General features: G+C 42.2%; 1 protein-coding gene across 1 annotated transcript in view; it reads right to left on the bottom strand.

Annotated features, from left to right (window-relative positions):
• LOC140660186 (myosin heavy chain, skeletal muscle, adult-like) overlaps window positions 1-25793 on the bottom strand; it is a 34302-nt gene extending 8509 nt beyond the window's left edge. Inside the window, exons 1-29 of the mRNA XM_072880727.1 lie at window positions 25590-25793; window positions 25349-25492; window positions 25099-25255; window positions 24495-24522; window positions 24297-24408; window positions 21442-21534; window positions 21282-21345; window positions 21094-21192; window positions 20894-20997; window positions 20483-20621; window positions 19953-20071; window positions 19703-19852; window positions 19454-19624; window positions 17159-17472; window positions 15632-15695; window positions 14994-15081; window positions 12719-12836; window positions 11137-11260; window positions 10141-10277; window positions 8571-8826; window positions 6442-6684; window positions 4620-4796; window positions 3824-3969; window positions 3647-3737; window positions 2477-2866; window positions 2258-2384; window positions 1720-1838; window positions 808-1004; window positions 107-290 (exon numbers count right to left, since the gene is read on the bottom strand). Of these exons, the coding sequence (XP_072736828.1) occupies window positions 107-290; window positions 808-1004; window positions 1720-1838; window positions 2258-2384; window positions 2477-2866; window positions 3647-3737; window positions 3824-3969; window positions 4620-4796; window positions 6442-6684; window positions 8571-8826; window positions 10141-10277; window positions 11137-11260; window positions 12719-12836; window positions 14994-15081; window positions 15632-15695; window positions 17159-17472; window positions 19454-19624; window positions 19703-19852; window positions 19953-20071; window positions 20483-20621; window positions 20894-20997; window positions 21094-21192; window positions 21282-21345; window positions 21442-21534; window positions 24297-24408; window positions 24495-24522; window positions 25099-25255; window positions 25349-25492; window positions 25590-25793 (4359 nt within the window). The remainder of the gene's footprint in view (window positions 1-106; window positions 291-807; window positions 1005-1719; window positions 1839-2257; window positions 2385-2476; window positions 2867-3646; window positions 3738-3823; window positions 3970-4619; window positions 4797-6441; window positions 6685-8570; window positions 8827-10140; window positions 10278-11136; window positions 11261-12718; window positions 12837-14993; window positions 15082-15631; window positions 15696-17158; window positions 17473-19453; window positions 19625-19702; window positions 19853-19952; window positions 20072-20482; window positions 20622-20893; window positions 20998-21093; window positions 21193-21281; window positions 21346-21441; window positions 21535-24296; window positions 24409-24494; window positions 24523-25098; window positions 25256-25348; window positions 25493-25589) is intronic.
• Between the last annotated feature and the right edge of the window lie 412 nt (window positions 25794-26205).

Here is a 26205-nt window from a genome sequence, read left to right as displayed (position 1 = left end):
ATGTAATTTATCTTACTGTGAGTGCAGAACTTTCAGAATTTCAGAATTTGGCCTGGCCTATCAAATGACTAACAATGTTCAGATCTGGCAGGCTCTTAGAATGAACCTTGTCAAAATTCTTCTGCTTTTTATCAAATGCTGCACAGGCTGCATTTGACCTCTCCACGTCAATCATGAGGTCATCCACTTCCCCCTGCAGCCTCTGCTTTGTCTTCTCCAGTGAAGCACACTTTGAGTTGACAGCCTCAATCTGCTCCTCTGAGTCCTGCAGGCGCTGAGCAAGCTTCTTTCTGCAGGATGAGACAATCAGCGCTGAGAGAAGGAAAATTCTGACGTTTTCAGAAAATGGACAGGAAGGGAGTTTGGCATGGGAGAGATGGGCAGAGAAAGCAACATAGAAAGCTATGATGGTGTGAACAGAGAGCATCGATAGGAGCATGGGATGACACAGCACGCTGACGTGGTGCATAGGTTGGGAGAATATTTACCCAAGGGGTAGACTATACCAATGTGGAGAGGAACCAGAAACACACTTCCAATATTGGCAGCGTAAAGAATGCGATTTTTCAACTACTATGATTAACTCCATAGTCGATGCTCTGGAATTCTCTTTTCTGTAGATGCTCCCAAGTCTCTACTCCTTCTCCTCCTTTAAACCTCTACTCACTCCCCTTTTCACTCCTAACACATTACAAAGCACGCTGCTCTGCATATTCCCACTACAAGCATATTCTGGTTTCCTCCAGTTCCTTCTCACGTTTATACTTAAATATCCTTTTACTTGCTCCAGACCATCCCTCCACGTACTTGGCCTCCTCCAGCTCCTCCGTGCGCTGAATAGCGTCCGTCTCGTATTTGGTTCTCCACTGGGCCACTTCGCTGTTGGCCTTGGACAGGGCACGCTGCAGCTCCCCCTTGGCTTCCTGCTCCTCCTCATATTGTTCCCGGAGCAAGTCACAGTCATGGCGAGCAGACTGCAAGGCGTGGGCCAGGGCGTTCTTGGCCTTGGTAGTTAAAATTATACAAATTGTCAAAACATTAACAATTTGTTTTGATAAAACCTCCACATCTCACTGCCCATGTGCAACAGTTGCTAGAGTAGCAGAAGGAGCAAAGTGAGTAACATTAGAGATTCTGTGTTTCAGACGTGATGTTGTTAAACAAGATCAGGCACTTGTCCATCTTGTCAGGGATACTGCCTTTCAAACACATCTGCACCAAGTGCTTCAGGCAAAGACACAACAAATCCAGCAACAGACAAGGTGGGAATTATGTCTCAAGAAGTTTCCCTCTAAGCTTTTCAGGTAGAGTTTGGTGTTTATCTGAAGGTGGAAGAGACTTTAAACTGTTTTGTCATATCTAAACCTGCATCACACCTGCATCACAACCATATCACACCTGCACTCCTGCTCTCTTTCCTTTTTTTGGCTGCTGCTGTTTTCTTTGCCTCAGGGAATTCCTGTAGCAGTCAGGTATGCACACAGAGCTATTTTCATTCACTTCTCTCATGTTTTTGAACTTCAGAAAGCATTATGAGAAGGACTTAAACTGCCTTCCTTATTTCATTTCTAATGTCTCTTCTCTGTGTTATACTCCAAGGCAAAGTTCAAAAGTTTCACTGTTCTGATGTCTCCACCTTTCTCTGACGAGAAATCTCAGTTATTGTTTTAGCTCATTGATTTATTTTACAATTTGTTGGTCCAAATTAAAACAAGTCACCTTATTTTCTTCCTCTAGTTGCCTCTTCAGCTCTTCAGTCTGCTGACTGAAAGCATGTTTGCCTCGAGTCAACTGAGAAATCAAGGACTCCTTCTCCTCTAGTTGCCGAGTAAGTTCACCTAACAAGAAAACATTTATTTTTTTAGGCAGAGGTACGAGACATATAAAACATACAAATGAGAAGAGCTAGCCATATGGAAAGTGATTACAAAATATAATGTGGTAAAATGAAGGGAGAGTAGCAATTTCATTGCCACCAGTAGGAAAAAGCTATCAAAGAGAAATGTTGTGCTGGCATCAAAGGAAAGGGTATAAACTGACCACAAACTCACACGTTCTTTTGGATTGACAACGCTTCTTTTGGTTTGATTTTACGTTTCCTTGGGTGGAGTTTCTATGACTGCCACCAGGAGGAAATTCTACAGTCTGAGTTTTGTTCAGATCACCCAGTGATGAATATATTACAAAATACACAGGTATTCAGACAGCATATTTAAGTACTTGGCACAGGACCATTACATTTCATCTAGGGACACACCATTCTCAGTCTGTAGACGTGTTTTCTGCGTGTTCAGATCATTAATTAGTCGCATATGTTCATCATCTTTGGTTCTGACTTCACTGAACTGGTCTTCGAGAGCTCGGCACATCTTTTCCAGATTGCTCTGTTAAGAGATAGAAAGCATATCCTTCAGCTCATCTAATTGTTCAGAAGAACAATGGTAGTGATGAGAAATGTTTCTTCCTGTGCAGCAACCTTGGCTTTGGAGACAGACTCCATGTTACTGGCCAAATCGTCAATCTCCATCTTCAGCTCACTCTTCTCCTTCTCCAGCTTCTGCTTCACTCGTTGCAGGTTGTCGATCTGCTCCCCAAGCTCAGCTGTGCTGTCAGCATGCTTCTTCCGCAGGGCAGCAGCCGTGGCTTCGTGCTGCAGTGTGGCCTCTTCGAGGTCACGACGCATCTTCTGGAATTCTGCCTCACGCTTCTTGTTCATCTCAATCTGAGCTGCGGTAGCCCCTCCCGCTTCTTCCAGGCGCTCGCTGATCTCCTCTAGCTCCCTCGAGAGGTCAACTCGCTGCTTTTCAGTCTTTGCACGGATTGCACGTTCAGCCTCAATTTCTTCCTCCAATTCCTCTATTCGAGCCTGAGAAAGTTAATTGGCTAAATGAGGACTTCTGAATAGACAGATCTGAAATTATCATTAAGGAATAAAGAGAAAACATTCATATCCATTTATATCAGCATAGGGAGTGAAGCACTACTAGAAATGTGACTGAATTTTGTCCTAGGACATGCAATATTCAGTTTTGGAACAACAGTTAATGTGAAATGTGATATTTCATTTTATGTTACAGCTGAGAATGGATTATGAAGGATCTAGTATTGCACTTTTCTGAAGAAATAGGGGATGTGTCACTGGAAAATGTAAAAGAATACAAGTTTCTTAGAAATTTCCCAAAGGTCAGGCCAAAACAAAGCAGTGTCCTCTCTCCATCAGCAAATGAGATGGAATGAACCCTGACATGAGCAACCATGGGATAACAGCACTGAAGAGAACTGTCTTTGTGGCTCTGCATTTAGAAGGTGATCTCTGTCCTGATCGTGACAGATTATGTCACATTCTATCATTGTCTTAGAAAAGTAGTTCTCAGGGGCTTCACTACTGCTATAACTCAGTATCTGATCCATTTTCAAAGCTTGCCACAAGCTTCAGTTAATAAATTTCTTACATAGTTACGTATCATTAGAGGCCAGAGCTTCTGTAAAAGTGCCCTGAGATGGGAACAGCACCCAGAGACCATGTTAATTGTTTTATTCATGTGTAGGAAAATATTTTTTGTAGAACAGTCTAAGAATAAATATCAATTAATTCTAAGGAACTTGTGCTCATCTACTAAAAATATCAATAACTCTTAGATGTTACCTGAAGTTCCTTAATTTTCTTTTGCAGCTGAGAACTTTGAGCCTGCTCATCTTCAATTTTACTTTGCAACAGGCTAATTTCAAAATCCTTTCTGTTGAAGAACAAGAATGCAAATTCAAGATGGTTAAGATATAGTCTGAATTTTAGAATTCAGAGCATAAAAAGTCAGTGCAATACTTTTTTAGCCTGTCACCCATCTGCTGCTTATCATTTTCCAGATCCATGATGGAATCCTGAGACATTTTCAGATCTCCTTCCAGTTTTCTCTTTGCTCTCTCAAGGTCCATTCGCAGTTTCTTCTCTTGTTCCAGAGATCCTTCAAGCTAAAACACATAAAACCTACTTTGAAACACATAAATTATACTTTGAAAGTAACTATTAATCTAACTAGAGTTGGAAATTGATGAACAGAGAAAACAATCAGATCCAGTATACACTTTTCATCTCCACCTGTGCTACACGCTTGCTGCAAGATCAGAGCTGCCACTGTGATTTGGTTTCAGGTATTAAGCTGTCCACAGCTTGGCTGTGCACAGTTGAAATGCAAGTTTTTGAAACATACAGAAATTAAAATTTTCCACTGGCTGCGGTTCCTAGCATATAGACTGCTAAATATTGACAGATTCCCAGTGTTCATAACTTCCTGGAGTATATCGACACTGCACAGTAAGAGACCACAAATAACTCTGCAGCAAACTTCAAACTGCCACAGATATACTGCTCCAGCTAATTGGTTAAAACGGGGCACAAAAGTCTACAATGCTGAAATACCCAGTGATGAACATAGTTTAAATAGGCAGGGAAAGATGTACTGGATTCCACAATACCCTGTCAACTGGCAATGATTTATTAGCTGAAATTATTAGAGCTGGCTTGGCTGCTTTAGGTGTTGCTTATACTCCCAACTACAGATTTCCAGTCTCTTCTAATCCATCAGAGCATCCACCTACACAAACCCAAAACTTTTTCTTACATCATCTACTTGCTGCTCCAGTTTGGTCTTGGTTTTGGTGAGTGTGCTGACTTTGTCTTCCTCAACTTGCAAGTCATCCAGTGTCTGCTGGTGGGCTTCCTGCAGGGCCTTTTTCTCCTTAGTGAGTTTAGAAATATTTTCATCCAGAGCTGCCATCTCTTCAGTAAGATTCTTAACCTGTTAGACAGCCAGCATCCATACTATGAGGGGGTGCCTTGAGAAATGACAGACTGAGAACACAGTGAGTGCACCCTTGCAAAATCTTGCATGGATGTAGTCAAAATGCTCTCCATAGAAGGAGAGATCGTTCGTAATGAGGGTAGCAACAAGTGTCATGCCTGAGGGTCACACCTCTCTGGTCCTGCAATGGTAGGAATTCTTGCGTTAGTTGTTTTTGAGTAGCAGCCCTACCCAATGGAATTCTATAGCCGAACATGTGCTAGATCTTCACTTGCCTCTGCAAGCTTTTCCCACTGGGATTTACAAAAGGCCTCTGAGTTGCTCTTGCTCAAAAAATGTATTTTCTGCATGTGATATATTTGCTAGGCAAACAGCTGTAAATTCTCCGCAAGTGAGGTTCTTTAAAAAGATATTATCAAGGGGCAAGCATAGCCAAAGACATGTTAAGTTTTCCATAAAAGTGAAAGGAACATGATAACATGACAAAGAACTTTATGCCCTTGGAACAGGTGATCACGAATTTAGGGCAGGAGCTTCTAACTAGGCTGCTGGACATACCGGCTCTATTAGCTTTCTCTTGGAAACTTATTCCTTGTACTTCAGTGGAGCATTGCACACCAGCAACCTTATCTCAAACACATCAGGCACTGTGCATTAGCCTGCCTGACCCTTGTTTCCCATTTGTCTCATTTGGATGGGAAAGCCTGACAGTAGGGATAAGGAAAGTCCACTCTGCTAAGTGCTTTAGCTATATGGCCCCGATATCTGATAAGACACTCCCTCATCCTAATACCCAGCACCAGCTAGATTTCCTCTAAGCATTAGTATAGAAACATCCAACATATCTGTAATTGCAAACTTAAGATCCAGTATTGTTCTCAGTGATGGCAGTGAAGGGAACCTCAGGGCTGTAATTACATCTCTGCTAGTATTGTTTCCACAGCAGGACTGAACACTGTCACCATAGAAGAGGGCTTTTGAATTCTAACATATGTATCTCAATTCTGTCTCTTCACATTGGTTGTTGAGATGTACGGGAAGAGACCTATGCTTTTACTGGGAGATAAATGAGTTAACAACCACCTGATATAGACTCTCCTTGCTACACTGACAGTCTGAACCTTAGAAATCAGGAAGAACTCTCATCGTATCGTCAAGTCAATGGAAGGAAAGGATGTCCATCCTAGCTGAGACCTGGGCTTCTTAAATATAAGAGAATTATAAGAAAACACTTGACATCTGCAAAATCAGTTCTCCTCAATGCATGTGAGAAAGGACCAGCATAGGCGTTCTGTGCTGAGCTACTCACAAGCATACTAGTCCTCCATTATCCACAGGAGACACAAATGTACTGGTTCCTTATGACTGCAAATAGCCAAATATGGAAATTCTCTATCGAGCACCATAACAACCTCTTAACTCTTTTTGAACTGTCACAGAAAATATATTTTTCCTAAGAGGAAGTTATAATTTTAAAAAAATTTTTCTGTCACAGGTGATTAAGTGGCAATACCTCTCTTGATGCCTTGGGCACATATCACTTCCATTCAGAGCACTTAGGAATGACTGCAACTTTCCACAAAACTGAAAACTGTCTGGGAAAACTGTCTGGGGAAGAATAATTCCCTGATTCCTCTGTCACCTTATTCTCTGTTGCATGCTTCTCCTTTTCCACTTTGGCCAGAGTCAGTTCAAGATCATCAATATCTTTCTTCAGCTCAGAGCACTCATCTTCAAGTTTCCTCTTCTTTGCTGTCAGTTCAGCATTCGTCTCCTCTTCATCCTCCACTCTTTCACTTAGTTCTTTAATTTTAGCTTCCAGCTGGATTTTACTTTTGATGAGTCCTTCACATCTCTCTTCAGCATCAGCTAGATTTTCACTCTCCTGTCAGAACATATTGAAGGCATGTTATATTTATCATAAAAATGACAAAAGGCAACATATGTTGTTCAAGTGCCATCTCCAGGAAACTGATTACACAAGTCAGGGCAGAATTTCCTATGCAAATCACAGTAACGCACACGATTCGATCATGAAGAAATTGTCCTGCTCGGTCATGGCTAGGAAAGTGGACCATAATCCCATGGTAGAGACACTTCCTGTCAGCTGGTCAGATGGTTTGACTACAATACCATGCAATAGACTCACAGGGTTCAGCCATAACAAGGAGCCTACAAGAAATCAGTGAGATAAGTAGGTGGGTAGCAAACTGGATTTCATGGAAGCATGATCTTACATGCAGATTTGTAAAACATGTAGCATTTCAAAGTCGTCTTTCATAGAGTGTTGGATGATTCTATCTTTAATAAGGTCCTCCAACTCTAATGACACAGATCAGACTGTCTCTCCCAAAACTTCTCCCACTTTATTCACATGAAGCTAACCTTGCTCCTGACATTCTCTAACCTCTCTCTCAGCCAAGACAGGGTCAAGCTTGACCTAAATTGTAGCCTGCAACTTTTACTGTAACTAACATTTTGAGACACATGATTAACAGATAAAATTTTGTCTAAATTAATGCTACTATGATGTATTCTAGGCAGAATACCAGAAAAGGTATCTGTTACTTCCCAGAAGAGTTATGGCTGAAAGCCATCACTGCAGTAACAGAAGATGGTATGTTTAATTCTCTCTCAGATTCTGACTGAAACCCATAGCACACTGAAAATCATGGCTAGTGAGTGTACATCTTCTGAGGACAAACTTGGAGAAGATGGTGCTTGAGGAATCTTTCAAGCAGGGTTGACAGAAATTCTCCCAGGAAAATGGGACTTAGTGAGAAGACAGGAAGGGCTCTTCCAGTACTGAAACAGTGAGAAACTGGGAGTCGAGAAGGAGTCAGACAACACACCTGAGGGCAATGATCATACCTTAGGAGTTCTTTTATATTCTAAAATCTGAAATCTGAGTGCTTTGAAAGGCCTCCTAACCTGGAAGTTAGTTAACCTAGTTAAACCTGAGCTTCTTGGTTTTTTTGGCTTACCATCCATGAAGGGGTTAAAGTGAAGCCCTAAATGCTTGTAAACTAGGTGGGTTCTGGAGAACAGAGCATTAAGTACCAAGAAGGGTACAAAGAAACTCAGAAAACTGGGTGAGGTTAAGTTGAAGTTCTGAAGAAGGATTCAGGTAATGAATCTGATCTTCAGGATGGACAGTTACAGCCTCGGTGCTTGAAACAATACAGGACTCCTGTCAAAACCCAACTGGTTTGAAAGCACATGGAAACAAGTGACAGGTCCACTTGCATCAGACTGCCCTTGGCCATGCAGAATCTTATTACCTTTTAAAACCTGACAGTATTCCTGTCTTGTGCAATTTCAGTCTCTGCTCAGCAGTATTCCAGAGAAAAGCATCAGTCTTTCTTCCATGGTTTCAGTCCTGCCTCTGACAGAAAAGGACCCCTGCCCTGGCTCCATATTATAATGGTCATCAGGTGTGGAAACAGCCTGTATTTCATCCAGAATCAGATACCATTGTTAGGAGCACATTGTATATACTGCGGAACATCTCATTCTTCCACTGGCCTTTGCTTAATAGTGAAGTGGGTTTACATGGGAGCCCAGTCAGAATTTCCTGTATTCCTACTGGTGGTAATGTTTTATATGTGCTTTGTACTCACTTTGCTTAGGTGTAAATGACAAGACCAGATACAAAGCAGTGGAGAGTCTGGCCCCGTTACCTGTCTGTTTATGAAGGACAACGGAAAAGAAAAGGGAAAGAGCAGCAGAATAAGAGGAAGTGGGGCGAATCTGAAAATGGTGGTTACTCACAGATTGAACCTGAAGCTGCAAGTCATTCTTCTCTTGCAACAGGGTCACCATTTTCTCCTCCAGCTCTTTCCTTTTTGCCTCAGACTTCGCAAGCTCTTCCTTGGTTTTCTCAAATTCCTCCTTCATGTTGGCTATCTCCTTCTCAGATTCTGCACTCTTCAGCAAGGGCTTAATCTTGAAGTACAGCTTCATCCAGGGCCAGTGCTTGACGTTCATGAATGCTCTCACATTGTATTGGATGATATAAATGGATTCTCTGAAAACACATGAAAACACAGTTTATGAGGCTGGTGAGACTTGGGTTGGAAACAGACTCTGATTATTGGCCATACAGGATCAGCATTTTCCTCAAGGAACTTCTGCATGACGCTTTTTTCCTCACCTCCCTTGCTTTTATTAAAGAGTCATTTCTAGGCCCTTGATTGCAGAATGGCTGGTGCAGTAGCATGAACAATAACTATGTCTGGATAGAAGAGGGAGAAATACTCCAAAACAGACAAACTTCTCTGGCATGTTGCCTGGGAATCTCCAAGACTTTCCTCAGTCTCAAAGAAAGTGCAAGTCCTCAGGTGAATACCAGAGTGAAAACTGATATCCTTGAAGTACTGCTGCTGAGATTACAAATCTGGGACTTACTGTCAATTGTGGAAACAGCAGCTTGATGCTTTTTGGGTCACTCAAAATAGCAAATACCATATTAGAAATTAAGACAGAAACTGAAAACAAAAATGAAATCTTTTTATGGTATTGAATGCAAAAGGATGTTGTTGATGCCCATAGTTCAAGGGGAGATTAGGCAATTCCTTGCAGAGAAATCCAGTAAGAATTATTGAATTCTCAGAAACTATCCCTGGTTCAGGAAGCCCCTGAGCTAAGTATATACTGCAGAGTATTACAAATAAAAGCAGCTGGTTGGCAGAGCATCCTATATATTTATGCAATCCTTGCTCCCCCCAAAGCTTTCACTTGTCAACAATATTTGAGAAAGTTTGTTTGGCTCACCCAGTGCTGCTACTCCTACACTCTAAATTTTGCATGATTCATCCCATCTCAAGGGGAAAGAGCTGAAATGGGAAGGGTATCTGGGATGGTTGAAAGTATGGAGTACCCTCTGTACAAGCTAGAATTGTCCATCTTAGATGATGGAGCCGTGAAAGAAAATTAAAGAGAAGGAGAGCAGAGAGTGATTATATGCCATTCCTTACAAAACCAATGTGATCCAATGAAATGATCAGACAACATGTTCAAAACAGACAAACCTTAGCACTTGTTCAGTTGGCTATCTCCATCACAGGGTTCTTTAAAGGTTGAAAATGGTAAGTGCATTTCTGGAGAAAAGGTTCAATGTTAAATACTAAATATAATGTTCCAGCTGCATGGTCCAATTGCTAAATAGCCACTGCCAGAATCTGGGAGGCTGTAACAAGGAAACTATTAGTTTGTGCTTGCTCTGTTTCCCCTAGTCTTTCTAAGGGTCTTTCCAGAGGACAGTTTTTTGCCTGAGACAGTATACTGAATTGCTGGACTTTTGGTCTGATGCAGTATGATTGTTAGTATTTTATTATATTACCTTCTTTCCTTCATCTTTTTAAATTCAGTTCTCATGAGGTACCCTCTGCACATAGCTTGTGTATGAGTGATGAGACTCACAAGCTTCTCATCTCTCATCTCTTCTAGGAGTCCCAGGAGACCTGCCTTGAAGAACACCTAGAACATAAAAGAGGGTCAAATAGTTTGAGGCTTGGGCAGATACACAACCATTGGCAGCTGATGCACAGTAGTACAAGGCAGTTTTGGAAAAATGCCTGCAGAGTAAAGGTTTAACAGCTAGAGAAATTTTGTGTCAGTATTCATATCTTCAGTGTTCCTGTGATTCATGGCAAGCCACTCTATGTATGATCTAATCACATTATTACAGTGTTATTTGATGCCTGCTCCAGCATAGGTTATGGAAGATCTAGGTCATCAGTAGTTATTAAAAGAAAGAGTTAACTTTCAACTTAGTACTATATCCTGCTCTGTCTCTTTGCTGTACTCTACCCTTCTATGTCAGGCTCAAGATTTGCTCTGTAAACTGACTTAGAAATGACTTGAGAAGCATACATGATGATGTCTGTTCAGTAGCGTAGGTGATTGGGTTTTTGTCCAGAGATAGTACTGCCTTGGTTGTGCTGATCAGAGAATCAGTGTCCTACCTAATGCTGCTTTGGATATGGAAGACAGACTTCTGTGTGTGCCTAAATCCCCTGAAAAGTCTGACTGTCCAAACTTGTCTGAGCCTGTCTAACATGCACTGATATAAATGAGTTCAACTGGCAGGAGAAAGGGGCAGCACTAGTTCTAGTTGCAGCCATGCTGGGTCCTTCTGGTAGTGTGGTGTTCCTAGGGCTGAGAGTGCTACCCCTCACACATACTCTGAGAACCAGACAAGTTTTCTGTACTCCTTCTTGCTAGTGGTGTACTTTGTTTCTAATCATCGTGAAGGCTGATTTCATATGCAAGAAATACTTTGAACAAACAAAATTTTTTGTTGTTAATTATACCCACTCTTCCACAAGGACTTTACCTTGGTGTGGCCAAATCTGTATTGGTTGTGGTCAACATCAATGGAGGAAAGAAGCTTTTCTGAAGCCTTTTTGCTGTCAATGAATTGGCCTTCTGGAATGGCTGAGGCATTAAGAATCTTGTACCTGTGGTAAGACAGGTTGCAAGGACTGGTTGCAAACAGGGTGAGGAAAATAGAATCCATCGTACATCATAAATATATGGAAGCTGAGCTATCTGAAAGCAGCTGAATATGCCATCTGAAACCTAGGCAGTCTTGGCTGAACAGAACGTGATGACAAGGGGACATGTCTACTCTTCAAAGGAATCTCTTGGCTGTGTAACAACAGAGTATGTTGTTACATAAAAAATTAATGTGCATACTTAAGAGTGTTTGCAGGTCCAGGAATTAGGAAGAACATAGTGAGAACACGTCAACCTCTTCTCATCTTGTTTCATTGATCAGAGGAACACTACTCAAATTAAAGTTGAAAATGAATTAAAACTACTAACAAAAATCAGATATATTCCAAAGGGACTACAGGTCTTGCACAGCTCACAGTCTCTACAAGTTGTACCACTGAATCCTTGAGTTTGGACTAAAAATGGCATGGTATTATTCTGTAAATGCTAACAGCAGTCTTAGCATTTTGCAAGGTAACTTAATGATTAAGGTAATCCTGTGTCATGGACAGGACCACCTAATCATTCTAAAGGGGTTTCTTCAGATACATCAATGAGGATGTGCGTCTGTACACTGGAGCACTTATTCTCAAGTCTACCTTGAAAGAGAATATGTAAAATCAAGACAGTGATAATGGTGCAGTGAATTTATTTTCTATTTTAGGCTTCCATTGTAGTTCCTCCTGAAATTCAGCACATTTCCTTTGAACTATAAAGCACTTTGTGGTTCTGGACCACGGCCAGATGGATAGATTCCTTCACCTGTCACATCAAATTATGATTTGACAATTGAGACCAGCTAATGCCTTACTGAACATCCGGTTGCAGGGCATTTTCAGAGAGGTCTTGGGTCCTTTTCACACCAGTTCAGCATGGAAGATGCTACTGTTACATTTAATTATAACAGCAGCGTGTTCTGATTCAGCACTTTATAGCAACTGAACTCACATGAACCAGTTTAATTGTCTCCATTTTAAAGATGAGGAAAACAAGGCACAGGATGTAGGGCAGTGACAGAGCACTGGCAAAGCCTTGGATTTTTGAATGCTTAGTCAGTGCACTGTAGGGAGGCTGGGCTGACGTGTATTGGTTTTGTATCTATACTCTGGGAGACTTACAAAGAGCAGTCTATAATGCCACTTAATTCATTACACTACAAGCATTTTGCATCTCTTTGAATCATCGGGCATTGACTACAGTTTAGAAATGACACTGGTTCTGATGAATTAAGAAATCTCTGGTCTGATCAAAGAGGGAAAGACTGGAGTGACCTAAGACAGTATTAATGACTTGGTTCCTTCAAATGCCACTAATCTAGTCTGATTGAGAGGTTGTCTCTCCATGATGTCGCCAGACTTGTCACCTGAGTTGTTGGTTTACTGAGGCCTTATTGTAACAGACAGTAATAACTGAAGACCTACCGTTGCTTGAAGTCCGCATAAAGGATTCTGCTTGGAAACCCCTTCCTGCAAATTCGGATGCCTTCTAGAACCCCATTGCACCGCAGCTGATGCATCACCAAGTAATGGTCCATTTCACCTTAAACAAAATAATACATCCATCATGACTCTCCTTTTCCTCCAAAGAATCTCTATATGTATTAGCATTCCAGAATGACCTCCCTTTTTTTGATAAAATTCACCAGTTCTTGATTAAAGATGCAGGAAGTGAAGACAGAACGTGCCTTCTATTCATACAAGTTGCAAAGAACTGCTTCAGAGAGCTGAGCTTTACTAAGAATGCTAGGGCTGGCAGTGCTTGTGAATCGCCAATGGCCAAAAGGCATAAGGCCACATTATTTAAAAATGGCAGGAGAGTGCTTTAGGAGACCAGCTGAAAAATATTCAACGGCAGCAGCATCCTCATTGGATGTAGGTAGAGGTGGCACAATGTAGAGTGTAGTACCATCTAGACAATCAGCTCTTCACGTTTTGTAAGATTTTACCTAGGATCTGCCATGCAAGTATTGACTATACTCAAACTTGATTGATTAGATTTGACAGCTAGATAGATTCCAACACAGGAGTGGATAAGCAGGTTGCTTAAAGGTCTCAGTCGGCCTGTAGAGGACAGTTGATTAAAATTGGAAGAATTATCTTTCTCGCCCTAAAATATCTATTGGATATAATAATCAACTGTATTTCTAAGTCTTATTCCCAAGTATTAAAAAAAAAGTACAACTGGCAGAATAAAACCCTCTTGGAATCACTTTGTCATGCAGAAATTTCCATCAGCTGCTAGAGACATTAATTAGTACAGAATGGTCCATACCCTTAAATTTATCTTTTCAGTGTAATCAATAAAGATGTACCCAAAGGAATTGTTAGAAAAGTCAAGCACAAGCAGCCTAAAACCAGCTAAAAATCAGAAGATGTCCAGTTTCTTTTCCTTCACTTCACCGTCCTTAATTTTGTTCACACAGTACTACTTTTCTTTTTCTTAAAAGGCAAAAGTCAAGATTCCCTCTGAGTTACCTCTGCCAAAACAACCAACTGAACATTAAAATGACAGCTATATCTGGCAAAATAATTCATTCAAATATGCTTTTCTGTTTTAGTAGGTTTCCTTAATTCACCCCTTACACCTCACTGACTGTCAACACCCCAGTGGGATTCCTCTTTCTTCACCTTAGGCTATGAAGTGTGGACATTTCCATTTGGGTTTCATTTATAGTCAGTGGAGTGAAACAGTTTCTTCTAGGATGTGATTCATCTCATCCTAAGATAGATGTATAAAAGGGGCCAGATGAGTCATACCTCAAAATGCCAGCTTCTCTCCGCTGAATATAAAAGGAGTTTAGATGAATAGCTGAAATGTGAATGTCATACATATTTGTGTTGCTTAAATCCTGCTTGTTGTCTTCAGGGTTACACAGAGAGACATAAACAAGAAGGTAAGAAACGTTCTGAAATTGGTCTTTTGTTTTCTGAGCAGATTAAACAGATGCTAACCTCCTGTTTCCTGGTACTCCTGTTGCATCCATTACATTCTACCAGTATCTACCTTATCATTCTACCAGTATCAGACCTCATAATGATTAGACTCCTAAAACTCACACAGGCAAGTCTCTCCCCAAGTACTTTAATTTAATTAAATTAAATTGAAAATGAAAATGAACATGAAAATACTCTCAAACTTGACTGTTCTCGGAGACTAAAGTCTTTGTGAGAGTTTAATATTTAATTAAATACAGGAAAAAAAGTAACTTTATATCAAAATGCTTTCCAAGTGCTAGCAGCACCCAGCAGCTTGTACATGGAATGCTACAAATGATATGATTTCTTTGACAGTCCTCCAGCTCAGTGAATCAGATCCTAACACTGAATATTTAGAAACTGGTGAACCCAACAGTTCTGAATGACACAGTGGTCCTTAAAACTAGGCATTTGTTAGGGATCTGCTAATGCTGTTACCCACAACAGACAATTTCATCAGCTGTAATCAATCCCATCTTTATCATCTTCAGCTCTGTACACGCATTAAGCAAAGATGGGTAAGTGCTGTGGCCCGTATAATGCTCAAAATTTTACAGTCACGGTAAACAATACAAGAAGGTTTACTTGGGCACTGTTCCACAGGCCAACCCCCACAACAACTGCACATGCAAAGGGAGCTGTTCTGGAAGAAGTTGGTGTGGAAGCTAAGCAGGCCAATTCCCATCAGTCCCATGTCTTCAGAGTATAATAACGGACTTACCGGGTGTCTTGGTCTCATTAGGAATCAGGCAACGCACAAAGTGAGGATGGGTACTTCTCAGGTTAGTCATCAATTTGTTTAGATTTTCCTGTGACAGAACAAAACATGGATTTGAGCTTTGAGCTACAAAGCTTTTGCATTCTTATTCAAATGTCAAGGAGTTATAGAATCACAGAATGGTTTGGATTGGAAGGGGCCTTTGAAGATCATTGAGTCAAACACCCCTGCCATGGGCAAGGTCATTTTTCACTAGATCAGGTTGCTCCAAGCCCCATCCAACCTGACCTTGAACACTTCCAATGATGGGGCATCCATAACTTATCTGGGCAACTTGTTCCACTGTATCACCCCTCTCATTGTAAAAAATTTTTTCCTTATGTCCAATCTAAACCTACCCTGTTTCAGTTTAAAACCCTTGCCCCTTGTCCTGTCACTACAGGCCCTGGCAAAAAGTCTTTCTCTGTCTTTCTGATAAGCCCCCTTTATATATTGAAAGGCCACAATAAGGTGTCCGTGGAGCCTTCTCTTCCCCAGGCTGAACAACCCCAACTCTCTCAGCCTTTCTTCGTAGGAGAGGTGTTCCAGTCCTCAGATCATTTTTGTGGAAGCATGGCTCATTTAAAAGGAAATTCACATACCCTGAACACAGCAGACACTGTCTGGAAAGAGCCTCCCTTCTTCTTAGCACCTTTCTTGCCACCACTGCTATCACCTTGGAAGAAGTAGATAGGAGGTGAATGGTTAGAGCAAGCAGTATGTTTTGTAGGCCTCACCTTCCTTTCTTTGGTCATGGGCCAATAAAATAATTAATTTTTAAGTACTGAGCCATTGCTGCATGAGAGTTTTAGCGAACTGCTGCCAGCTGGTTGTTGATCAGTGTATGGTATATTTGGTCTCAGATGCATGATTTATGTTGCATCATAATGTATATTTCTTTGGTGGTATGGAACACTATGGCCTGACATAAGTTTCATAACAGTGTACTCTGTGCTACTAGTCACATTGCTTTTACTTATAGACATACCCTCATTTTTAATTTTTTTTTAATTAGGTGAAAGGCCACAAGAATGTGGCTCAGCAGTGGACATTCATTTATTAGTGCAGTGAAGTCATCTTTAGAAAAATCTCCTAATCCAATGTTCCAGGTGAAGAATAGGGATCTATTCTGAGTTATGGCAGCCCCAAGGCAGGAATCAAATTATAGTCTCAGGAATACAAGTCCAAGCAGCTCAGTGCCTTTTCATATTCACTGCACTGTTAAAGGCAATTAAATCGAGACTAAACGGAGTCTTTATGCTCCGAACTTGAACCCTTATCCAAAATTTTATCCGCACAACTTTTTCTTCTTGCCTTCCTTATATTGATGATACCTGCAAGGACCACAGCTGACTCATGCCCAGTATTTCCTAGGAGCTTGCTCAGACACATTGTTATGTCAGCCAAACTGAACAGCAGGAAAGTCCCCATGCAGTACTCCCTTGAGCCTCAAACCCTGCTGTCCATATGCCTGATAGCTGAGTTGACTACTACTGTGTACTGCATCTTCTTTTTGCCCAGCATCCAGGCTGCCAGAATATTGATTGTTTTTGTAGAAATCTGTGTGGCTATTTTTGGTAAGGCAGACCTATTGACTGTCCAACTTGATGGTCTTCAGCCACAAAAAAGGGCAAGAGATTGGACCATTCTCTGATGCCCTTAGAGGACTTCTAAATTATATTCTCTGTCTCTCTCATTTTCCCTTGCAACACCAGGACTGCTCAGCTGGATATGAAATAGTTCCATGGTCTCCTTTTAGTTCTTCCAGTTCACCTCAAGAAACAAAACTCTGTCTCTGAAGACTATAAAGTGCTTGCACTTTGCACGTATATTTGGCACCTGTCTAGGGGATGAGTAAGCATGCACATGATTCACAACACAGTAAGTCAGGAAACATACACCTCCTGTCACTTTGTTTTGGACTTGCTGAGTTTTACTTCTCTGCACCACATGAATGTGGTGTTTTCAGCAGTTCTGCACATTGGTATCTTTGTTTTGGCATATTTGGGTGCACACAAGAACAAGGTCACATTAGGGGATGATAGAGAGTCTAGAGTATACCACAGAGAGGAGAAGCAGAAGTAGACTTTAGTTGATTCTTGCCTTATCAATCATCACTGAAAAAGCACTTACTTGTTTCTGCACCAGCATAGTTAGAGAAAAGGAAAGACAGCAGCTTCAAGGATGATTTCTGGTACAGCCCCACAACAGTTTCATTCAAGGGATCTTTGTTCTTGTCAAGCCAGCCAGAGATGTTGTAGTCCACTGTGCCAGCATAGTGCACCAGGGAGAAGTGGGCCTCAGCCTTGCCTTTGACAGGCTTGGGCTTCTGGAAGTTGTTGGACTTGCCCAGATGTTGGTCGTAGAGCTTGTTCTTGAAAGAGGTGTCAGTTGCCTTGGGGAACATGCACTCCTCTTCCAGGATGGAGAATATACCCATAGGCTGGGAGAAATATCAATACATGAAGAAAGTAAGTAGTAAAGAGAGGAAAAGTAAATAAAATGTCATGGTGCATATGATTTATGGCTTGTTTCAGTGACTGTAATTTGTACTGCACAAGTTCTTGATACATCACTAGTTAATATAATAATCAGGGAAACTATAATTAGTCTGTGTTGCTCAACCTACTACCCATGAACATGGCAACTCGACAATACTGTTTACATGCATCTTTGAATGAAAGGCTATATATACATATATATACATATTATAATCAATTGTCTCAATCATCTTTACCCTACATCGTTAGGAAGCAGGTTTCAGCATCCTGTTTGTGGGACTGCTGCCATTGTGTATGTCTGTTACAAGCCATCAAATTGCAATTGTCAGTGTGAACTTAATTTGATGGCTCCTCAGGAGTGTGCATAGATAACTAATATCTAACAACTCCTGTTCTGTCTTCAGTGAGTGTGCGTGATGGATCAGATTTTCCTCACCTTACATGGAGTGTAAATGGCAATAATCTGGCACTTCAGAATACCCATAGACTTTTAATTTGTCTCTGAATTGTATTTAAATTTTGAAGTATTTCAATACAGAGATGTAGGCACGTTCTCAGTGACATCAGAGCTACATTCATCTGAACTACATTAGGTATCTTCTGATAGTGCAGATAAGCACATCTTCTGATTTTGCTGGAGGCACTGATGTGACCTGCACTTCATTGGCCTAGAGAGAATTCAAGGAGTTCCTTCTTTGTACGAACCTTTTTTTAAAAAGAAAAATTAATAAGATGCCATTAGATGCTTACATCTGATTTCAGCTTAGATAGCTGCCAGAGCTAGAATCAGGGATCCTCCAGAGCAGCAGCAACGACAGGAGGTGGATGTTGGGCAGGAATGTCATGCTTTGAATGAAGATTTTGCCCTCTAGGTGTGGCTGCTGTGTGAGAGCTCTGGAGTTAGCATTCATATATAATGAATGCTGGTGTCTATAAAACAGAATCTAGATCTGAGTTAGCTGTCCAGATTCCTCTACTATAATGGAGGCATTATAAAGACATTTCACAGAATCACTAACAGAACATACTTTATAAGGAAATTATTTGCATCCTAGAAGTGTCTACTTTCCTGTCATTACAAAAGAGACTACAGCATTAGATCAGCATAGGTGTTCTGATTCCTCTGGCTCTAATACTCTGCATTGCATAGATATGGGTCACAAAATGCGTGGACACTGAACAGTAAGTGTCGATTTTGGGTGTTAAATATAGCAATAGGCAACAGGCACTAGCTGTGAATGGTAGCGCTGCCTGTAGATGCTGCTATGTGGTAGGAAGTGTGGGAGGTTAGGAAGAAATGTGAGGCTCATGTGCAAAGGCATAACCCATGGGTATGAATATTAAGCAGTGAACATGCATGTGGGATGGCTGGATCAGTCACTGGGTGCTGGGCACAAATGATAGTGTTGGGAGCAGATACTTGTACGCTCCTGAGAAGGAAGATGTTTGGGTATGTGCATATTGGATTTGCACATGATGTCTAAGTGCTGTGCACAACCACTGGACACTGGCTTGTAACATAGCAGCGAGGGGTTAATTGCCATTAAGATCCCCAGTGCAGTAGCAGTGGGCAGCAACAGAGGGGCCAGAAAGAGTTGTGTTGCTAGAACCAAGAACTTAATTCTACCCATTACTGCAAGGACTAAGACTTGAGGTTCACCTTACCATCAAAGGCAGTCTTGTTAAAGGCACCAAATTAACATCATGTACCCCCTCTCCCTTCCATCCCAGCCATGTTGTTCAGGAAATCATTGCTTGTGCAGAGGCAGCCTGTCATTCCAAAAGCTTTGGTTTTATAAACTGCCTCTTCTTATGTGAGAGGGTCATTCAACAGTAATGTGTCAATTTATTAGGAATGACTGGACTAAAATAAATGACCATGAAAGAAATATGCTCTCCTAAAAATGAAAAGATTTCCTCTACCTTCTCAATGAGCTCAATGCAGGCAGCCAGGTCCATCCCAAAGTCAATGAACTCCCATTCAATTCCCTCCTTCTTGTACTCCTCCTGCTCCAGCACGAACATGTGGTGGTTGAAAAACTGTTGCAGTTTCTCATTAGTGAAGTTGATGCACAGCTGCTCCAGGCTGTTGAACTGCAAATTCAAAATATAAAAAAATGCCAGTTAGTTTGGAAAAGTCATCAATGGGCAAGCATACCTACTGTAACTCACATCAAAAATTTCAAAGCCAGCAATGTCCAGGACACCAATGAAATGCTGTCTGGGCTGCTTTGTGTCCAGCTGTTGGTTGATTCGAATAACCATCCATAGGAACATCTTCTCATAGACTGATTTAGCCAATGCACCCACTGAATTGTATACCTGTAAGAAACACAGCCATGGCAGTAATGAAAGTTGAGTTAGCCTTAAAGTTGACAGAACTGTCTGAACAAAATGAAAAGCTGATCAGTTGTCTAGGTACCTGTTGGACATTTTGTCCTTTAGTTACATATTCATTCCCGACTTTCACCCTGGGATAGCATAAAGCCTTGAGCAAATCAGCAGAATTCAGACCCATCAGGTAGGCAGCTTTGTCAGCCACTAGGATCAGAGACGGAAAATGAGTTCAAAAGAGACAAAGAAAGGTGTCCTGGTCCTCTAGGATGTTTCTGTTACAAGGAGCCTAATTTTGGTGCAAGTCAAATGCACCTATTGTCAAGAGAAGCTCCTCTCCAGTCCCATGGAGAATGTTTTCCCCCCAACACAGGCAATGTCTCAGCTGCAGCACACTCCTGTTCCACACCTGGAGGGCTGCAGCACTGCTTCATCTTCATGTCTCTCTTGTTCCCTTGTGGAGCATAAATTAAATCATTGACTTTGTGGAACTTGCAACAAACTTAATTTATTTTCTGGAAGGGAAAATCATTCTCAAAGTGTTGGGTACTTTATGGGACGGGGTTGCTAGCTTGTCTCCTGGTGCAGTTCATAAGCAAACTATGCAGTTGACGTTACCTTCTGTGCTGTCTGGCTCCGCCTGCTCCTCCCGCTGCTTCTGCTTGAACTTCATGTTCCCGTAATGCATGACAGCCCCCGTCAGCTTGTACATCCCCACCTTCTCATCAGGGCTGAAGCCCAGGATGTCCACAGCGCTCTGCAGAGACACCAGGCAGTCGGGGAAGGTCAGGGAAGCATAAGGGCTGAAGCAGAAGGTGCTGTTAACAGGCACTTGCGCTGCGATGGGAAGGTGGGATTTCTCCCCCTGCCTCCCCGCCTCCCTGCCCGCACCGAGCGTGTGCAGCACCGGCCGGGCCCCGCGGCCGCTGCGGGGCGGCAGAGCCCGGCGCTTGGCGGCCCCGGCCGGGCCTCCGCGGCTGCAGCCGGTCTGGCTGTGGAGCCGGCCCACGTGTGCTCCGCGGCACTCACATCGGTCGCCAGCAGCTCCTCGCTGTCGTCGATACTGGCAACAGTGACTTCTCCTTGGCTCACGTAGGGGAAGTCGTAGGGGTTGGTGGAGATAAGGAGGAGATCTGCAGGTATACAGGGCACCTTTGGTGGCACCAGGGCAGGTCACAGTGGAAGGAGAAAGCACTTGCTGAGCCAAGCCCAGCACTGCTGACACTCACCAATGAGCTCTGGCTTCTTGTTGGACATTATCTGGTAAAAAATATGATAGCTCCTTTCACTGGCCAGCTGGAAAGTCACTCTGGATTTCTCCAGAAGATCTGATGAAAAGAGAGATGCTGTTAGTCTCCTGGTAAACTTGAAATCATAAATGCACAAATTCTGCATGCACTGAGTTGCTCCAACTCACAGGTTTCAATATCTGCAGAGGCCAGCTTGCCAGTTGTTCCAAAGTGAATCCGGATGAATTTTCCCTATCAAGCAGTACAGATCAACCCATTGGTTATAGCGATCAATGAATGAGATGTGTATTAGATGTCTGCATTCCAACAAATCTGAAATGAACTCACAAAGCGTGAGGAGTTGTCATTCCTCACAGTCTTGGCATTGCCAAAGGCCTCCAGCAGCGGGTTGGCCTGGATGATCTGATCCTCCAGAGTTCCCTAGTTACAGGAGAAAAAGCTTCTTATCAAACTTCACTACTGGTTAATAACAAATATTGCAAAGGAGATAGTACAAACAGATCATTTCACACTTCATATGTGATTTTAACCTAAAATTTAGCAGAGTTTTTAAACACTCATCATCTATCGCTCATGAATATTGCCATTGGTTTCAAAGGGAAGAGTGCTGAAAGACAGATCTGTATTTTTTTTCCTTCTTGTACCTTCTATCATATATTTGGTATCATATACAGAGTCACTCCAGTCGAGCTCAGAGAGTTTGAAATCTGTATGAGAGAGGTGCTTCCACATTCCCATTCACATAGGCCATGACAGCTAAAGAAAATGTGAAAATTCTGGGTTTTTTTCTGGAGGTTACTTGAGCCCAGGACACACAGAGAGAGGTACAGCCTTTAATAGGAAGCACCTAGCAAGGGAGAATGTAAAGTTTTGCAATTGCATTCAAACAACCAGCAGCCTTTCAGAATGCAGAAATACATCTCCAGACATGCTTTGAAAAGAAGAGTGGGACACGGACAAAGCCTGAGACTCAAATACCAAACTTAAAAAAGCAGAGAACAGAAACTCTTTTTTTGCTGCATGACTACAGAAGGAATGATCAACATGTAAAGATTTGATGTTGTATTGTATCACTGTTGTTAACTGCAAAAATATGGGAGGAAAGAAGCTTCTGTGACATTACATCTCCCGTTTTCTGTGCAATATGGTCCAGGAGGCAGAGTCACCGTGTGCTTTTTTGGAATGATAGAACAAAGCTTTTCTCAAGGCTTCTAACAAAGTCATGATTGATCCCTATGTAGTCAGAGCATGAAAGCATTGCGAGGGATGATTTCCAAGACAGAGGCAGAAAACAAAGAATGACAAAAAACCCCCAGTTTTTATCCAGCAGAAAGATTAGTGGCACAGCTCAAGTTGCTGCATCTTTGTACGTGGTGTTCAGTGCAGCCTTTAACATCTTGCAATGGAGAGGGAGTGCCATTCCCAACACTGTCTGCAGATGGCACAAGGGGTTTAAATTAGTTTTTATTAGTCCACCATGAAGGTGGACCCTATAAAATTAAGGCAACACAGTAGCATACGAAGCTCTATATAATTTTTTTCTTTAATAAAAAATCCCAAATCCCTAGAGTAATTCCCTCTCACATGTATCTTTCAGCTTTCTAAATGAACTTCCTCGTTTAAGAGAAGAGATGTGTGGGTCAGTGCAGCTGACTACACCAACACCAAACCTCTTTTTAGTGCACAGCTGTGACCAGGGAACTCACAAGGGAGCATTGTGCATGGAGAACAGCATGGAAGAAGACATGGCAATTCTTTACACAAGTTCATTCTGGAGTCCTGTTTACAGACTGGGTGACAAAGTACTGCAGGCTGAGACAGTATTCTGGGGAAATGCTGTTACATGCTTCCCTGATTCATATACTCTTGCCTGGCATCTGATTTCAGCCTGCATCTGAGATAGGATGCTGGGGTAGGGAGAACTATAACCTGAGTGTTTTATTTAATGTTCTTATCAAGAGGCACATACTACTGTTACAGAGATTGTGAATACTAAAAAAATAGAGTATTCTGTGAATAAACTGGGAAGAGGGCAGAACAGGTTGTTGTCCATTTGAGAGCCAGGTGATTTTCCTCATATCAAATACGGTCAGTACATCTCTCAGCTGTCTCAAAGTTTTTCTGAGATCAGTCCCGGCATAGTGAGCAGCTGGTGAAAGCTGAGCCCAGGAGATTCTGAAATGGTGCTGATGGAAAGAGTGCTTGTGATGAACTTGCCTTGGCCATAACAACCCATCAATCACAGACACCTGCCTCTGAGTGCAAAAAGAATATTCAGCCTTGGAATCTCCTTAGGTTCTGCTGTGCCCTTGGGTACTCAAATAACATGCTGACACGTGTCACCCGCTTTGATATACATACCATCTCACAGACTGTGGTGACACACACTTGTGCCACAAGGATGTTTGTTGCTTGCTCTGTGCTAGGGAATGAAGCCCACGCCTTGCAAATGCACCAGTGGGCTCAGATTGCAGCAGCTGGGCTGCTCAGCAGAAAGGGGCATCAGAGCATGTGCTTTCTTCCCTGGAAGGATCTTTTCTGAGGTTACTTTCTAACTGTCAGGCAAGCAGTCCCAGCTGTCTCAAATCTGTCCCTTTTCTTATGCTGCCCCTCAGGGCTGTTACATTGACCACAGGCAGGAGAACAAGCCCGTGGAAACTCAACTTCAGCACAACCACTCTGGAGTTCAGAGTTCCTGCCCTTCCCCTGTCAATAGGAATGAACCAATGAATAGGAATGACACAATCACATGCCAGTGGGAACTAACTGCTCTCTTTACACTTGTAGCCACTCAAGTGATGTGGATGTGGCCGATCTCATAGAATACTAATGGATAGATACATAGACAGCACAGAGAAAACCCCTGTCTTATATTATCTTCCTCTCCCTGGTGAAGACTTCCCCTGTGTAAATGGAAACTGGAGAGAAACTGAGTCTTGGGCCTTTCCTACATTAAGAAAATTTTTCTTTAAGTAGAGTTCCACTAGCATTCAGAGGGATGGAGACCAGGTAGCAGGGGTAAACAAGCATAGGTGTGCTCGGACTGTGCATCCTGACTGTCTCCTCAGTTGCGCTATGCTTTCTGCCTTTTGATAGTCCTGCAACCCAATATATGCAGTGATAGTTTCTGCTCTGCAGACACAGTCTTCAGCAAACATTAGAAGGGGGAGCCAATGACATACCTGCATTTTGCCAGGCTGTTGGTCTTTCTTCTTCTCACCAGTAACTGCAATTGTTGCAAAGTACTGGATGACGCGCTTTGTATTCACAGTCTTCCCTGCACCGGATTCTCCACTGTTGAAATGAAAATATTGTTACAGGAAACAGGAAACATTTTTACTTCTCTGTCAGCTTTGTCACACATACCAAAATATACTCACGTGATAAGGATTGACTGATTGTTACGATCTGAAAACAAAGTCACAGAAAGAGCTGTTCAAATGAGATGCGGAGGGCTTCTGTTCCTCAGACATAACTAACTGACTTCAAGGGAAAGAACCATATTGTAACTGTATTATCACTTTGTAACCAGATAAGGTAAATTCTGTATTAGTCTGCATGTGGATTTGTTTGTGCACAGAGGGATGGAGCAGCCCAAAATCTAACTCTAAGTGGTGGTTCTTTATAAGGCTTCTCACTTACTATTTGTTTTCTTTTATGTATAGACCTTGGCTTAAATATTGTTTAATCGGAATCAGATTCTCTGCTGTGTTCCTTCCTTACTGTTTCTGTAAGTTCCTTACTAGGAGAGTGGGCACAAAGCCATGTAGCTAGCTACTGCCTTTCCTTCATTATCTGACAGCACAGAGGTCATTAAGATGCCACAGGCAGTCTAACCTTGAGTTGTGCCATAGGACTATGGGAGATGTTGCCATCAGGCACTGAGTAGAACATCATCTGAGATGCCTGAACTATCAAGCATTCCTTGACCAAGCAGCCAGCCCTGTGTATATCAGGGTTTCCCATTCTTGCCAAATGACTCACCAGTCAGCATGAACTGGTAGGCGTTGTCAGAGATGGAGAAGATGTGTGGAGGGGCCTCCTGGCGCTTCTTGCCTCGGTAGCCAGCCACGACCTCTGGGTTGTACACTGGCAGCCACTTGTAGGGGTTGACAGTGACGCAGAAGAGACCCGAGTAGGTCTGCAAGGAAGGGGGACAGCACGTTGGCTTCCACTTAGCCTGGCAGAGCAGTTCCTCCTAGCTGCCCAAAGGAAGACTGCTGCTGGTACTTACGTAGATCATCCAGGCTGCATAACGCTCTTTGAGGTTGTACAGCACAGCGGGTTCGTGGAGGTGGGTCATCATGGCCATGTCCTCAATTTTATCAAATTTTGGAGGATTCATGGGAAAGACTTCATCATCCTTTACAGTCACAGTCTAACAAAACCAGAAGGGAACAACAGGAGAAGAAATCTAAGCCAGGGAACTGCCTGAACTGGATGATCATGTATGAGTAACAGTTGGTATCACTTACTGTATCATCATATGTTTTAACTGTGACTTTGCCACCTTCTCTACTCTGTATGGTACCTTTCACATACATTTGCTTTTCATCCACTACAAAACAGGCTGCCTTAGCGTCAAATGGGCGATTCTGGGCTTCAATTCTCTCCTTCTCAGGCTTCCGTAAATAGGGAGCAGCTTCTCCAAAGATTGCCATCTCTGCATCTGAACTCATGGCTGGAGTTGCTCTGGAGGAATTCAGAAAAGTTTCAGAGAGCCTATGCATTTATAATTTGTGTGTATCCAGAAAGTGGTGATGCTCAATGACTAAAAGGAAGATGAGGACTAATCAATGTCAGGCACTTAACTTCTGCCTCGATTTTAAGTACCCACCGAAGAAGTACTAATAAAGAAAGTTCCTTATGTAGATAGAGATGTATTATCTTGGAAGACATTCCCCTTAAACGGGATGCCTGTGTGCCGAAGTGAGGGCAGAGAGAATATCAAGCTAGAAGTCTTCACCTGCTGTATCTTCATGTGCTGTTCACACAACTGCGCAGCCACATACTTCTCAAAGCCACATACACATAGCCACTTAGATTGTTTCATTAGACATCTAAAAATTTAGACACAAGTAAGATCTGTAA

This window comes from Ciconia boyciana, chromosome 16, assembly GCF_034638445.1.
Source record: "Ciconia boyciana chromosome 16, ASM3463844v1, whole genome shotgun sequence".
In the NCBI taxonomy this organism is placed as follows: Eukaryota; Metazoa; Chordata; class Aves; order Ciconiiformes; family Ciconiidae; genus Ciconia; species Ciconia boyciana.
Note: the sequence above shows the minus strand (reverse complement) of the source record. Positions and strands in the feature narration are given on the sequence as shown.